The sequence below is a fragment of the Motacilla alba genome, chromosome 6 (assembly GCF_015832195.1).
Source record: "Motacilla alba alba isolate MOTALB_02 chromosome 6, Motacilla_alba_V1.0_pri, whole genome shotgun sequence".
Classification (NCBI taxonomy): domain Eukaryota; kingdom Metazoa; phylum Chordata; class Aves; order Passeriformes; family Motacillidae; genus Motacilla; species Motacilla alba.
This window is the reverse complement of record NC_052021.1, coordinates 26325695-26341499: the sequence shown is the minus strand read 5'-3', so window position 1 is coordinate 26341499 and position 15805 is coordinate 26325695. Positions and strand designations below refer to the sequence as shown.

The window sequence follows — 15805 nt, the reverse complement described above, 5'->3', positions numbered from 1 at the left end:
TTCTCTACCCACATCTGTTATGTTGGCTCAGATGTGGTAAGGAGAGCAGCAGTGTTAAACTCTGCAGAAGACCTCAACTGTTTTGTTTATTGACACAGGATCAGTTGAAAATGGAATTGGTTGTACAGTTCATACTTGGGAAGAACAAAACCACAGTACTACCTCGTATTTAGTCAAAGAGGGACAAAGCAAAAGCCAGTTCAAGACATACAAAACTATTTCTTCCTTTTAAAATAAATTACTAGCAATAGTCCCCAGAGAGGAATGTCTTTAGCAAAACCACTGTAAAACAACTTGGAAAACATGCACAGGAATGTGATTTAGGGTGATGTCTGACATTTCTCTCTGATGTCTCCTCCCAAGGAACCATACATCATAGTGAAATACCAGCCAAAGGAGAAAGATGATAAAAGGTGGTACAAACACGCTTATCTGTGGCATGAAGCAGTGCTGGTTACAGACAAGTGAGTTACAAATCTAGGAAATTCCACCAACTTAGCCCCACAGGAGAAGAAGATCAACTGGAAACAACCGCCAATGGCTCTGGCAACACAAAGGCACAACAAGAGATGGAGCCCTGGTCAGCCAAGCACCTCTGCAGCCTCCTGTGCCAACAGACCTGGGGGTGGATGGCAGCAGCTATCCCTGGGGGACTCCAGGGGCAGCAAGGTGGCCAAGAGCCAGTAACCAGATCCCCGGGGGGTGGGGATGTGAGTATGGGCTGTACTGAGACTGAGCAAATGAGGTATCTGGATGTGTTCCCCCTCCTACTTCCCAGTGGAGAATCAAACCCACAAACATTGCCATTTTACCACTGGAAGTATTTCTCCAGAGATTGCATAATTTTATAGGTGAGCTGATTCAGTGGTTTCTGTCATGGGAAGATATTTCTGCCAGAACATTGAAGGGAGTGGTGTGAATTATCTCTGCCACAGTTGAGGATAGGGACACATGATTAATAGAAACAATTGCTCTGTTGAGTTATCCAGAAAGAAATGTTTCTCATTAAAAGTTCATTCCCCATTTTAATAGTATAGAAACCACTTCCCTGTATAAATACTGTGCACCTCTGTAAAGTATCACTTAATTTCCAGATAACTCATTCCTCCTCACTGGCAGCACAAGCAGGTGATGGATGCAGAAAGAACAGCTATGGGGCATTCTGCACAGAGTTAGCAGGAGGACAACTGCCTCTTCATGCACAACCTGAATGCAAATAGCAGACTGTCACTTGGTTTCATTTTCAGCTGTCTGACCTCATCCTCTCATTTGTTACCCAAAGGTTCTATGCTAGACACAAAATGACAATGTCCATATACCCAACACCACAAGAGTGTAATAGATCTGCATGGTCGGGGCAAAAACACGGGAAAGATGGCTTCCCAAGACTTCTCCTATGACTACATTCCCTAATTTTATCATGGAAAAACATTTCATATTGCTGGCATCAAACTCACAACAAATTCTCTAAGATATTTCAGAGAATGTATTACTTCACCACTTACACTTCTTCTTAAATATACTTTTAGGTCTCTATTTACCTCGTTCTCAGGAGGTTTAGTTTCCTTTACATCACTGCCTTCAGCAGTAGCATCTTCTTGGTCTTTTTCAGCTTTCTTCACCTTATTCTTATCACTTTGCTTTTGCCTCGAGCCCTCAGATGCTTTGCTGTGCTTCTGTTCAGCTGCCTCCTCCCTGGCAGTGTCCTCGCTGTAAGAATGCCTGCGTTCTCTTAACTTTGCCTCTTCCTTCCTCTTAGATCTCCCAGGTAAATCCTGCAGCTGCCTCTGAAACTTGTCAGATTTTGACTTAGAGGATTTTCGGTAATAGTCATCTTCCCTGTTCTTGTAGCCAGATAAAGGGTGAAGGGACCCAGGGGAACCAGTCTTTAAGTATTTTTCTCGGTGTCCTCTGCCTCCTTCAAGCCGTTCATCCAAATCAAACTTTTCCAGCTGTCGGGAATAATGTTTCCTCTCGTGTACCCACGTGTCAGTCCTGTCCCTCTTCTCGTCCCCATTCTCTCGCCATTCTCTGCTATCTCTTTCCTCTTCCCGTCGAGAATAGGGGGACTGATCCCATGCGTCTCTCCCATTTCCCCAGTCGGTCCTGCTGGTCCCCAGCGGGCTGTGTGGTGAGCTGCAGGAAGTGAAGCTGGGCGTGTGGGACCGAGGTGACAGCGAGCGGCTTATGGGGCTGCGGGAGCGGGGCCTCTCAGCGCCATACCTGCTGCAGGGGGAAAAGGCGGCTGTAACTGGCTGACCCACTGCTGTCTACCAATCCTTGTACACTGGAAGCTCATGGGGACTGCCCTGGGGACTGCGAACCTGAGACCCCAGGCCTTTCATAGGCATGCACTGCACAGCTGCAAACAGTGAACAGGAGAAAAGGCAGTGTCATAGCCACAGAGCTTAACTAAATCCCCACAGAACTGTCAAGAATATATTCATTCATTCTTAAAAGCATCTCATAGGGGTTTAGCATTAAAAGCTTATAATATGTTAATACCTTTACAATGACCCTAATGTGTATACCCTTAATACTCACTCAGCTAGGGCATCTCTGACACAGAAGTGACAAAGGCCACCTGTTTAAAAGAGATGTTTTAGGACTGCGATTCCTCTACAATTTTGCTGAAAGTTCCAGAAGTCAGAGAGATCAGAAATGTACCCAAATACATATTTATCTGAACTGCCTCCTTCCCACTTGGTCTCAAAGCACCCCCAGCCTTTATGCTTTTCAGTCAACAGGGAGGAGAGTGGAACAGTTTCATTTTTATGCTCTTCACATGCCAGACATACTGAGACATAATCAGTAGGAAAGAATTATTTTCATAACATGCACAGTTTCAATTGGATCTCATTACACAGGCCCTGTATCAACTATTGAACTATTTAAAAATATATACTATTTTATAAGTGAAATCCAAATTAGGAAAGCAAATTAAAAACTAGAGGGAAGCACACTGATAATGCTCCTTCTACCTGTAGGTTTACAGACTTCCAATTCCAAACTTTGGAGAAACTTTACCTGTCCACTTCACGCAGCAGGTCCCTCTCCCTCTGTGAATGGATGTCCTGGATTATAGCAGCCACATTCTTACCTGGTTTCTAATAAAAACAAAGACACTGTTTAGCATACCGCTCTACTCTCCAAGCTGATACAGGCGATTTTTCCTTCAAGAAACAGTATCCATGCTTCATTCCATTATTCTAGAACTAGAAATACTTAGTTTCAGGGTTGTGGTTACACTCTCTTCTGCAGTTGCCTTCTCAACTGCACGATCAAAGCAGTAAAATGATACAAATGGAAAATTTGCTCCATTACGTTGTAGCACTCTCTGCTCATATTTGGCTGCTCTAACAGGCTTTGAAAACTAGCTTGTTTTCAAACCTTGTTACACAATCACTACAGAGCATTTTCTAAGAACTGGATCTAAGAGGAAACAATTTTTCTGATACAGAATCAAATACGTATAACAGCCTATCTCTGATCCTCTAGGTATGAACTGTGTTCTCTTGATCTCAGAGTTATTAATTCTAGAGTATAGCTCTAAAGGACTATGTTTAGACAAGGAGAGCAACAGACAAGCTAAGTGCAAGATGTATCCTGGGGTGTTGATTACTCCTAGGTAGGATGCCCTACGCAGGCTGGAGTGCTCGCAATTCCTCAAACACTTGGAGCACACACTGATGAGCAACATAATCGTGCAGGAACTCAGCAGTTTGTAGCAGTATATGCTAGCTCATGCATATTTCCCTCTTTATATTTTCATTTGCTTTCTTCCTTTTGCAAAGCAAGATAATTCCGTGACATGAAAAGCTGCCATTGGAAAAGCAGAAAAATCTTCCTGGAATCTAGGCAAACTATCACATTCTACTGGGTAACTCCTGCCTCTCTGTCAAGATGCACAATCTCCACCACCTAACATCTGAAGCCCTCCCTGAGTCACATTAGGAAAGTCTACCCTGATTTATGAACTTTTGGCAACTCATTTTATGTCTCCTTAAGCTAGTATACACATACAGGAGAGAACGAGGCTTTTCCAAAGGTCAAGCCAAACCATCCGAGTTCCTTTATTTTTTTTTCCCCAAGGCTCATAAAGGGACTCTTAACATTAAATTGGAACATTACAGAGCTGTTCTGCAAAATAACTTTGTGCTGTGTTAGGTAATACAATATGGAGCTCTTAAGCTCTGCATTGCCAGTTCTGGTCCAAGCCACCATGAAATAAAATTACTCTCTTAGCATTACATGGCAGTATATAAGCCTCTATAAATACTTCCACAAGAGCAGTGATCTCTGGACATCACTCAAGTGTCCAGAACAGAAGTGTCACACACTCTACAGAAAGTCTAAAGAATATCGCTCTGGTTTGACTCTATGCTAAAAGAAAAAAAAAATCTTGCTTTATAACTTAGGTCATTCACAAGAAATAAAAAGAAATCAGAATGCTGTTTAGTCCTGTTACCACTGCTTGGTGTCAAGGCTGTGCTATGGCTCAAGCACGGAAGCAATGAAAAAAGCATTGTTCTGGGCTTAATGCCTGACTAAAAGGATAGAACCATCTTATTTTCACTGACATGCTGTATATTACACATGGCTGTGTTTTAGATGTTTGTTAGACCAAGCAATGTAGGGAGCCTGCTCACAAGGAAGCTCAGAAGAGATTTTTGAAATAATGGTATGAAAGGATCAGAGAAAATGGGGTCTCTTCCAAGAGTTACAATTTAGAATAAGAGCAAGTGTAAAAGATCGATAATATACACTCCTTAATTTATCTTTATTTATTTTTCCATCATATTAAAGCATTAATTAGAAATCAGTAATCAGCAAGAATGTTTCAAAATGTATTCTCCAGATGTGCCATGGGAACTCATATAATTTGATCAAGAATGACCATCTTACCTTCAGCTGCAATTCCTTGTATCTTTTAGACATCCTAATAAGTAACTTGTCATCATTTATCATAGCAGGTTTTTCTTTGTAGTACTGTACCATGGCTTGGGCTGCTTCACTGTAAGCCATTTCCAGAAAGGCCTAGCACAAATGGAGAGAACTTTACAATCTATTACATAATTAAGAATACAAAGTAAAAGAAAGAAAAGGCAGCACAATACATTTTCTCTGGATGCTTCTCATACAAAATGTCTTGGTAGTACAAAATTGGGTACCTTTCCATGCCTGAAGCTGAAATGATAATACTCAGTCCATTTCTGATTCTTTCTTTATCTGCAAATAATGGTTTCAAACCAGCTATTCAAGCCAATATGTCACCTTAGAAGATGGTTCTGTTAAAAACTAAATGACTGGTATCTAATCTTCCTTGACTGGCAGTGTTCAAGGCCAGGCTGGATGGGGCTGTGAGCAACCTGTTCTAGTGGAAAGTGCCCCTGCCCATGGCAGGGGGTTAAAACTAGATGGTCTTTAAGGTCCCTTCCAACCCAAACCATTCCATGATTCTGTGATTTTTACACATTACCACCTCAAACATTTTCCACTAGCATGGATTCTACATCCGTCCATTTTGTCTGCTGCAGGAATGAGAAAGAAGATATTCTAATCTTACCAGCTTACGCCACTGGTACGCTTAAGATACTTAGGGTATACTTAAGCTGCTATAACGAACAAGAGAAGTCTGAAAGTAAGCCTAACAAATGGCTGAGAGAAGGCAGGAAGTGATTAACTTTTTAAAAAAATTAGTAGAAGTACAGTTTCACAACACTTTTTCATTGAGATTGCCAGGATTTTTACACAAGAACTTGTTTAGATGTGGTCATGTTTACATCCTCATCTAATTCAGTGACCACCAACTTTTTTTTCACTTCAAGAGCAGGCTTCATATATTTAAGTTTCTATTACTAAATAAGAGGTTTCCCCCCAAAGACTCGTGTTTATGTCTCCCTATCTCTATGTCTTTATGCCAACAGATGTCAACACTGGTAACCCCAAATGTACAGTACCTGATTAGTAGATTTCATGAGGATATAGTTGGTGACCTTTCCAAATGGGAGGCCCAGGTTAATGACATCATTCTCTGTGCAGCTTCCCTCAGGGAGGTTGCAAATGTGAACAACTCGACCCAATGTAGATTTCCTCTGGGGAAACTGGGGAAAAAAGCCCAACGCAAACCAATGTCTTTATGTTAGATATTCTCTCCACTAGATAATGTCTTACATTTCTGGAAAAAAATTAAATGCTCTGTTCACCTGATATTAAGAAAAAATATTCTTTAAAACTTGTATTTTAACATCCCGGTTTAGAAGTACAAATGGAAAAGGAAATGTTTAGCTGCAGTGCAGGCTGCAATGCAGTCTCCATCCCTGGACTTTGCAATGTCTGGAGAGGATTTCTAGAAGGGAGACTATCCTTCAAACAGGATCAACAATATTCCTAAAAAAACTAACTGCTCACTGCAGTCCTTGCTGAATCTATGGATATTGGAAATCACTACATGGGTGTTCAGGATAGCAAGCACTAAATTTAAATCCTTGCTCATGGAACAGACTGGGCCTGGGGTAAAAGTGATCCAATTTGATTGTGGGAGGACACACGGCTGTACCTGGGGTTAGAAAACCAGCTACTTTTCCCTCTCACTGCAAAAACACACAGGAAGGAGGACTTCCCCCAGGGGCACAGTGAGCAGTGAACATGCAGAGAGGCAGAGCTCCCAAACTGGGCTGGCACAGGCACAGAGCACTGGAGTGGTGATCACTTCCCAAGGGTGGAAGTCTATTTTGGAGTGCTGGGGCAGTTCCGAAAGAGCTGCCCGTCTCCCTGGCATGGGAAGCAGGCTCTACTCTCCCTGTGCAAAAGGCATCAGGGTACAACCAGAGAGAATGTTAATTTACCATAGCTAATGACAAGCAAAACGTCACTCACACAGGATTAAATCTTTCCAGACTACCTCCATGTTTATGACCTCTGCATTGGGATTTTACTGAAGAAGTAACTCTACCTTCAGTTAAAATTGTGCCATTCAAGGGAAGATGCAAATCATGTAATCTTGCGGGATCAAGTTCACCAGAGCCATCACAAATGTTTGGCTTGTCAGCAAGTTCACAAGTTACAGAGCTAATGTTATCTTATTTACACCTCCATCCTATTGCCTTCCTCCAGACTTCACCACTTAACCATTTGTGTATTTTTACTGCACTAGAACCCTGCATTACACAGTGCTCTGCTACTGAGCTTGCATCTCACAGAGCCCACTCAGGTGCATAAGGTAAGTCAAAGAAGTGCAAAAGTCCAGAAGTAAGGTTTTTATCCTGGCAGAAAAATAACAAAGACCTGATCCTGAAAAAAAGATGAAGCAATTCAACTCCAGTTGAACAGAAAAGGTAGTGATGTCTGCACACATCTGACAAGGCAGCATGTAGCACAGAACAGAAGAACACTACTACAGCTAGAGGAAAAGGAAACATCAAATGCAGTCCCAGTGTAAGAACACCCCAGGTCACCAGTCACCTTCTGTTTGTTTTGTTAGATCTGTTAAAAGATGGTATGTAAGAGTCTGTTGGACTAGAAAGGCTCAGCTCCTCAGTGCCTTGGCTCCAGAGCCCATGTTCCCACACACAGCCCTCAGTACATGAAATCAAACAACTGTAAGACATTGCCACTTCCCCGCAATTGGCAATGGCTTAAATTAAAATGATATGCCATAAACCTGCTGTAGTTCTTGATTAAGAAGTGGTCACATACTCATGCCAGAAGTCAACAGGCTGTACCAAGCAATAATCTTGTCAGCTGACTGCAGTTAAACTGGATCCATTCATTAAGCAGAGCTGTAAATCATGGCCAGAAAAGGAATATACACCTTCCATATCTACAATCAGGAAGTTAGAGAGGCTGTTGCATGCCAGGTGTTGAACATAATTTTCAGTAAGACTTAAAGTTAACTTTCTTGGCAACCAACATCTACCAGGGATTACCAGTGCAGCTGCATGGCTATTAAAAAAAAAAACAAGTCTAAAAAAAATTATGTACAAGAGCAAAATGCACCTCATATGATTTACAATATTATTTCACCCCTCCTATTTGGTGATTCTATAAATGATTTTTAAATTATTTTTTGCAGCTGTTTTCTTACATTTGTTGTTGTTGTTGTTTTTTGCTTTTCAAATTCTTTATCCCTTTCTCGAGCTTCACATGAAATTTTTTCTTAAGATAGTAAGAAACTGCCAATCTCCTCCCTCCATTGCTAATGACTCACCACGCCCAAGTGAAGACTGGTAGCAGCACTTGCCTTTTACAGAGGGATAGAGTTATTTGCAGATGGACAGCACAGAGCAAGCTCTTCCAGAAATCTGAACACTTTGTTTATGATTACATGCAGGGTCAAGTGTAATCTCCTACTGCTCAGTTAAATGGCAGCAGCTTAGCTGAAAGTGAATACTACCATGCAAAGGTGTAATAAATTATAAGCCACCTGGGTTGCAGAGTGAATGACAGCTGGCAAACTCAGTCTTAACACCTCTAATATAGCTCCCTGTTCATCCAATAGGCTTCTGAAGAAAAAAGGGATTTACAGCATCCAGGAAAATCAAAGTTATTGTTTCTTTTATGTCTCAAAATACTGCAGGTCATTCAGAAGGGGGACTTCTTCAGGCAGCTTAAATGATAAATAGTGACAGATTCTAAAGAGAAATGACACTGGTATTAGCAGTGATTTCATTTGTTGCGAAGTTGACAGACATGATGAAAAGGAACATTCCTCTGCACCCACTACTAGTCCACCTCTGACCTTGGAGGCAGCTGTCATGAGCAGCTCTGCTCTTTGCTGGCCTGCACTCACTGTGACAGGCAGAAGCTGAAACCCCTTCAAATAACCTCTTGCACAGTAAAACTCCACTGTAGAAAATTGGCTGGATTAAGGAAATCTGAGTGAACTTTCTGCAAGCAGTGCCTGATGTGAACCGGAGTGCCACAGGGACACAACTCAGCCTGGCTTTTCAGAGTGTCTGAGACCACATCAAGAAAGATATATACATAAAAGTTAACAAGGTGAAAAGTTGAACCCCTGGATTACTGCTGCTATTCCATGAACGCCCTAACATAAGTCTTTGGTGTGTCTAGTTGTAGCTTTCTGATATGTGATGAATTTCATTTGAACCCTAATAACTTTGTATTTTCATTATAAATATGGTTTACTTTTATTTGCCTTTATTCCCTTCTAAAATGTTTCTGCTTTGTCAGTGTAAGAACTCCTTTTAATGTTAGTTCTTTTTTCTGGCATTTTTTTGACTATAGAGCTAGGAATTCAAGTGTGCATGAGAGCAATATAAAACTGGGTGCCTGTGTTGAATGCAGGGACTAATAAACCTCAACCATGGAAGGCTTCACATCAAAACAAATTTGCTGAAAGGCTACCAGTGACAGCAGAGGATATAAATACTACACTAAAATAAACTAAGGAAAAGTTAATCTAGTATAATGAATTGATCTGGGACCTCCAGGAGAATAACAGTGAAGCTGCAGCCCCTATTGCTACCTGGGAGAAGGACCTCAGTGTGAGAGAGGCAGAGAGCAGTTGCTACAAATAACCAGAGAGACAGAAGGTTGCTTGATGGGCTCAATATTGAAGGTAACTCAAAATCAATCCAAATCTTCATTCCAAGCTGAAGCTGACCTTCCTGGATCAAAAAAACCTCAGACAATGGGGGAAAAAAGTCAATGGAAAACACACACAAACCTATTTACCCACTTCCCCAACTAACTCTGACAAGCGAACGACTGTTAGCAGTGGAAAAAACAAAGTAAAACAAAAACTACAACCAAGTTCATATTTGCTCAAAATCAAAAGAACTTCAGGGAAGTTGAAATAGCAGACTGAATATTCAGACTACTGTCTAAAAGAAAGCCTTCAGGGTTTTAATTCCAGTAAGCAGAAGTGGCTTCTACAAGAATCTCAACACAGATATCAATTTGCTTAGGTACTCACTCTTACCCCTGATGGAGGAGAAGAAAATGTAGGACCTGGCTGTCCAAAGGATCTTGCTGGTGTAGCGATAAAAGATGCGCCAACATTTGGTGGATAATCTAAATAATGAATTACACACATTTCATGAAAATCTTGGCTCATATTAATTGCATTAATGTGCTCAGTAAGCAATGCCCCATTTACATAGTAAATAATTTCATAGTCTCTACACCAAATTATACACGGTTTTGTTGTAGTATGAAAACAAGCTATTGTTTGAAAGAAAAATAAATTAATATTTCAAAGGGCACCGTATTGGCTTTCTTTTTTTTTTGTGCACAACTTGTCAAAATTTTTCCTTTGAAACTTTTATCACATTTCATTTTAAAAACACAGTTCGCCTCAGAGACTGATTTCCCTTTCAATTAAAAAAAGTCTCTTTAACTACTGCACATACAACCATTCACCTTCGATACTAGATGGATTGAAAACTGCTGCATTGTTTGGTGATAAATGCAATGTTCCATCTGCTGAGCTCAACATACACCGGATACCAGTGCTGGAAAAGAAAGAAAAGAACTTTAGGGACATGCATGATGTACCAAAAATATTAAAGCTGCATTGTTAGGCAGTAAATTCCTAGCGAAAAATCACTGAAGTAAGGGTTACTCTGTTAGCAATTCAGTTTGAAGAATTCACTTTAAAATAATACTTACTTATCTGAAAAAGCCATACATTTTTGAATGTGAAGACTTCCCTTAATGTGCTGATCCCAGTCCTATGTTGAAACAAAGAGATGATGAACACAGGAAAAATCCTGAGACAAATTTACAAAAGATTATTCTTCCATTCAGTTTACCTTATTCTAAAAACAATACTGAGATGCTAAAGATCAAATCATGTGATGTCACAGCCAAACACACCTTCAACCAATGCATTTACCGATTCATTATTTGAATGTTAAATTATCAATTATTTTACAAAAGGAAACCTTCTCTGTATTAGCTTTTAAATTCAGTGTATTTCTAGTAATGAAGTTATTTCACTCTTGCTGAAGACCTCATCCTGCAAGGTGCTAAGCACCTTCAATTCCTGCAATGTCCATAAAGAACGTGTTCAGTATTCAAGGCAGCCAGGGCAGTGCTTTTTACTTCACCAGATCAGCAACATTTGTTGAAGTACACTTAGCTGTTTACATTTCTATGCTCCAATTGAGGCAGTGCATTAAACACCAACTAACAGATCTCCTGAAACTCACTGCAATGGCATTCCCCCTGCACTTTTTAAGTGGTTAATGAAAAAAAGAAATGCCCAGCATGCTCTAGACAGGGTCTGCTTCAGCCCAGCCCCACAAGCTGCAGTAACCAAAGCAAAACCTTCTGCAAGCAGTTGCTAAAAGAGTAAAAGGTAAACATGAAAGCAAATATATTCAAATGTCCCAAATCGCCAGGGTGTGTAGGGATCAGGTACTATTTAATCTGCTGGCCATTTTCCTTCTTACATATATGCTGTTATAATTTTATTGTCACCATCAGCATGAGAACACATGCCTTTGTGGTTAGGTGCTGGTCCTGTGATGTGACAGAAAAGGTCATAAGGACTTGTTGAGCAGGGCTTATCAGGAGGCCAGAACAACCACGGATGGCTGTGGGGCTCAGAGGGCCACTTAAGTGGCCTTCTCCAGACCTGACCTAAATAACGTGACCTACAACACACTGCCTGGGAAACAGGGAAGCTGTTTCTTGAGGGTGAGGTTGAATTTGGAGCTCCCTTGGCAGTATGAACAGAAAAGTGAGAGAGAGCACAGTCTGTACCACATGCGCTGAGCAGCTTCTTGCTTTCAGGTCAAAGTCCTTGGGGACCTTGAGACCTAAATTTTCCTGCGAGACACAAGGAAGAAAAAATTCCTACAGAGGAATAGTTAAAATAAGTTTATCCAAAAAATGAGCTGGTCTGTTTAAGCAAGCTGCTTCCATGAGGTTGTGTTAGGGGGAAGCCTTTGGGATCAGAAAAAGAGAAGCAGATGAAACTACAGACGTGGGGTTGCAACACTGGCTTGAGTATCGGGGGATCAGCTTCAAGCTCCTCCCCGCCTCGCTCCGGGCCCATGAGGTGAGCTAGGACCTCTGCTCAGACCTCACGTTTCTCACATCAGTGCTGTAACCTCACCATCTTTCACAGCAGCATGGGGAACAAATCCAGATCTTGAAGCCCCAGTAACTGCCATGAAACACATGTACCATGCCCTCAGCAGAACTACGGCCCTTTGTTTCTGTGTCTGTCAGGGCACGACTGTGGTGATGGACACTGGCAGTGAGGGGTGGCAGGAGCTGGTGGCCAGATCAGTCATCTGACAGCCTGTTCAAGGGTCTGAACCATGCCCAGGGACGCCCTCAAACCACTCACCTTCAGATCGAAGATCTTCTTGTCGCACAGGGCGCAGATGTGAGGGAAGTGGAGAGGGGCCACGCCGCGGAGGTCGCCAAGCTGGTGTGGCGGCAGGGAGCGGGTGGGCAGTTCGGGCGTGCCGCCACTGCGCTCCTCCTTCTGCCTCATGCGAGGGCTGCCGAAGCTCTGTGCGCTGTGGTTGAGGCGGCCGAAGGCGGGGGGGGCAGCCGTGCTGAACTTTGTGTCAGGTGTCGGCTCTTCGGGGTTGTACAGCTCGTTTCTTATTTCATACTGCTGCTGACTCGCTGACGGCCACAGGCTGTCGCCGGGCATGAGGTCAGGCTTGTTTTGGCTGGGGAAATTAGGGATATTTTCCCACTGGTTGCTTGTACTGCTGCCATGCAAGACAGGGCCGGGATCTCCTTTCGGATGGGAGCCCGTGTGTGGGTCGCTGGGGAAGGCCCGTGCTGCACCATGCTGTGCTGCTGCCCCATAGGACTCCTTGGGAAATGTCGCTGCCGCCTCGTGCTGCAGCTGGCCGGGAGCCCCAAAGTGACTCTCGTAGCGCGGCCCTGCTGCTGGGGTGCCACCAGCAAGGAAGCCGTGTTGGCTGGACTGTTCCCCCTCCGAGGCGAATGCCTGAGAGGCGGCAGTGACGGTGTTTTGCTTGTTGTACTCATAAAAACCCCCTGCAGCAGTAGATGTGGAAGCACCGGCCTTGTTGAGACCCACCACCACGGGTTGCTGGCCAGACGTCGGAGCCATGACACTTCCAAAGGGATTCATGACAATTGCGTTGGGTGCCTGAGACTGGACGGCTCCCAGACCTCCCCCTGGGGCAGCTAAGGCCGGGCTCTGGGCAGGAAAGGCAATGCCACCAGAGGGGAACCTCGTGCCAGTGATGCCGGGCCCCTGGGGTGGGCCTGCGGTGTGGCCCTGCGGGGCGCTCATCACCGTGGGGTGCCTCAGCTGGTTGAAGAGTGGCTGCGACATGGCCACTTTGGAGAGCACCTGGTTAAGGACAGTGGCAGCGGCCGGGTTGTTGGTGACAGCAGTCTGAGCCAACTTCAGCCTGTGGAGCGTGAGCTGTGCCTGGAGCTGCGCCAGCTGCAGGCTCGCCGGCGAGGGGAGCAGGGGGCTCGGGGCGCCAACAGAGAATGGACTCTTCTCCAGGAGCTTGGCAGCACTGCAAAGGATCAGCATCTGGGTTAGCCAAATTCACCCCGCGCCTACCTACGCTCACCTCCTGTGAAAGCCCAGCATGGGATACACAGCCACTGCCAGAGGTTTAGTGTATCCAAACCCAGGGAAAGCAAAGGCCGTACAGGCCCTCCTCCCACACCATCCCCAAATCAGCAATTTCCCCAGCATTCCATGCAACCTCCAGCCTTTCTGCTGAGACATCACTAATCCTGACTGATTTTGTGATACCATCATTATTCCCTTTTCCTACAAAGCAGGCAGACGTGAAGAAGAGGACATCAAATAGGATTTTAAAGCCAGCCCCACAGATATTTCCCACCTAGCACATCTCGCTGCATAAAGCAAGAGAAAATATTCCACATGCATTTATTTTGTTGACCGTCCTTGTTTTATTAATCTGCACAGCAGCTTGTTCTGTAACAAAGCCTATAGTTTTGTAAATGCAAATATAGAGGAAGAAAAAAACTGAATGAGAAGCAACTACAAACAAGCTGTCCTCAAGAGTTTTCCCTGTTCAGCTGGAATCTAAGACAAAATTTATGCAGTGCCAGCTGGTGAAAATCAAGGTCTTCATACTTCCTAGAAATAACGGTGCTGTCCTTCAAGTCTCACACATGGGATGAATAAATGACTGAATTGCCTGCTTGAACTCCAGAGCTGGGAAAAGAGAAGATGAATTTTTCAGGCATATCGTGGTTCCTTGTTTTGGGAAACACCTTTGAGACATCATAGCACCACCACCAAACTATCATTTTCATGCTCCTACTGGTAAAATGTTATCCTTCACTTTCCACCACCTCTGCTCACAGACAGCACAGCTACTCATTGCATTACAAATGGCTTTTCATTCTGACAGTGAGAGCAGAGAACACTCACACAACAGGGATGTGGTCCAAAGCTCAATTAATTTATATTGTAAAAATGTATTGAGTTTCAATTGAGGCCTTTCAAAGTAGCAGGAACTATGCATCAACCACCACGCAACCCTCACTGTTAATAATTGGCCAATTTGCTAAACTGCATGGATGAAGCTGTAGTTAATGATAAATGTCTTGTCAGCATGCTACATTTGAAAACCACAAATTAGGAAAACATCTGCTTAAATTCAAAGTATGACTAAGAGAAAATGAATGGGTTTCATATTTAACATTTAACTTCTACTAGCAACTGCAAGGCACATCTGTCTCCCAAAACACAAACCACCGTTTGGATAAATGCATCATTATGTAATGACACGACTCCCTGCCAGCACAGGCTGACACCAGTGCTCAGCTTCAGAGCTGGGGTGTCTTTTGTTTCCCCATGTGGTTTCCATCACTTACTCTCTGACTTGCACTTACAACCCAGTTTGCTGTAAATTTGACTACGGATTGAGAGTCAGGGTACAAGTACAGTCAAAGCAACACGGAGGGCCTCACAAACCCCAGGCCAGGAGATCCTGAGGACCCACAAAAGCTGCTGAGGAGAGCATGTGTGAGAGGGGCTCAACGAGCAGGGGATGCCACAATGGCACACGCACTGTCATTGCCACCCAGGGGGACATGGCATGGCCCTGTGCCTAAGCTGTTTTGTGCCACCAGCATCTGGAGTGTCCTGACTCATGGTGTGTTTTCTGGCATTTACCACAGTCCTGACAACAGTTTCATTTTATAGCTAGTTATACCCTTTGTTCTTTAAGTAGCTGCAAAACTCTTTTAAAAACTTTTACAAAGCATGCAAATAAAACCTGCCCAGTGGTCTCAAAAAGAAAAGCCAGCAGCATATAATGTTTTCAGCTCAGGAGCCACAGATGACTCCTGTTCCCAGCAATCTAATTCCACTGTGCTGCAAGCCTACGCAGCAGTGTGCTTATCCCAACAGCTGCAGCCACCTCCCAGCTCTGGTGGCTACCTGCTGGACGCAGGCACAAGCTCCCTCTCCAGAGAAACCATCTCACTTGACACTGCCACAAGCCCTGAAGCTGCCTCATGTCTTGACCAAGTATGGAACACTGTTTCTAAGAACCTGCACCCCTGGGTGCTGGCTCTCTGCAGATCTGCGCTTGCTCCAGGGATCTGCTGCTGGGTATGGAGAAGGCAAGGCCCTGCACAGCTGCACTGAAAATGCTCTGGCCACTTCAGACCAACAGCCTTTGGACCCTGCTGTGGAGCAGGGCAGCACCAGCTCCCTGTGCCTGCTGGCTTCATCCCTGGATTGCAAGCTAGCAGTCCAAACCAAGGAAAGACTGGGGCTGCAGGAAACCTTACCAAAAATAAACATTGTATGAAGAAGCCACAGCCTCCAATCCACTTAGAGAGG

At 43.7% G+C, this 15805-nt stretch overlaps 1 protein-coding gene across 10 annotated transcripts in view; it reads right to left on the bottom strand.

Moving 5' to 3' along the window:
* RBM20 (RNA binding motif protein 20) overlaps positions 1 to 15805 on the bottom strand; it is a 99106-nt gene that overhangs the window by 9927 nt on the left and 73374 nt on the right. For 8 of the 10 annotated variants that reach the window (XM_038140161.1, XM_038140157.1, XM_038140162.1 and 5 more), the window contains 8 exons: positions 12323 to 13490; positions 10633 to 10694; positions 10384 to 10475; positions 9938 to 10035; positions 5961 to 6104; positions 4906 to 5037; positions 3028 to 3107; positions 1542 to 2226 (listed from right to left, as the gene is read on the bottom strand). In XM_038140161.1, the coding sequence (XP_037996089.1) occupies positions 1542 to 2226; positions 3028 to 3107; positions 4906 to 5037; positions 5961 to 6104; positions 9938 to 10035; positions 10384 to 10475; positions 10633 to 10694; positions 12323 to 13490 (2461 nt within the window). The remainder of the gene's footprint in view (positions 1 to 1541; positions 2227 to 3027; positions 3108 to 4905; positions 5038 to 5960; positions 6105 to 9937; positions 10036 to 10383; positions 10476 to 10632; positions 10695 to 12322; positions 13491 to 15805) is intronic. The other 2 variants (XM_038140158.1, XM_038140159.1) reach the window with 2 other exon arrangements.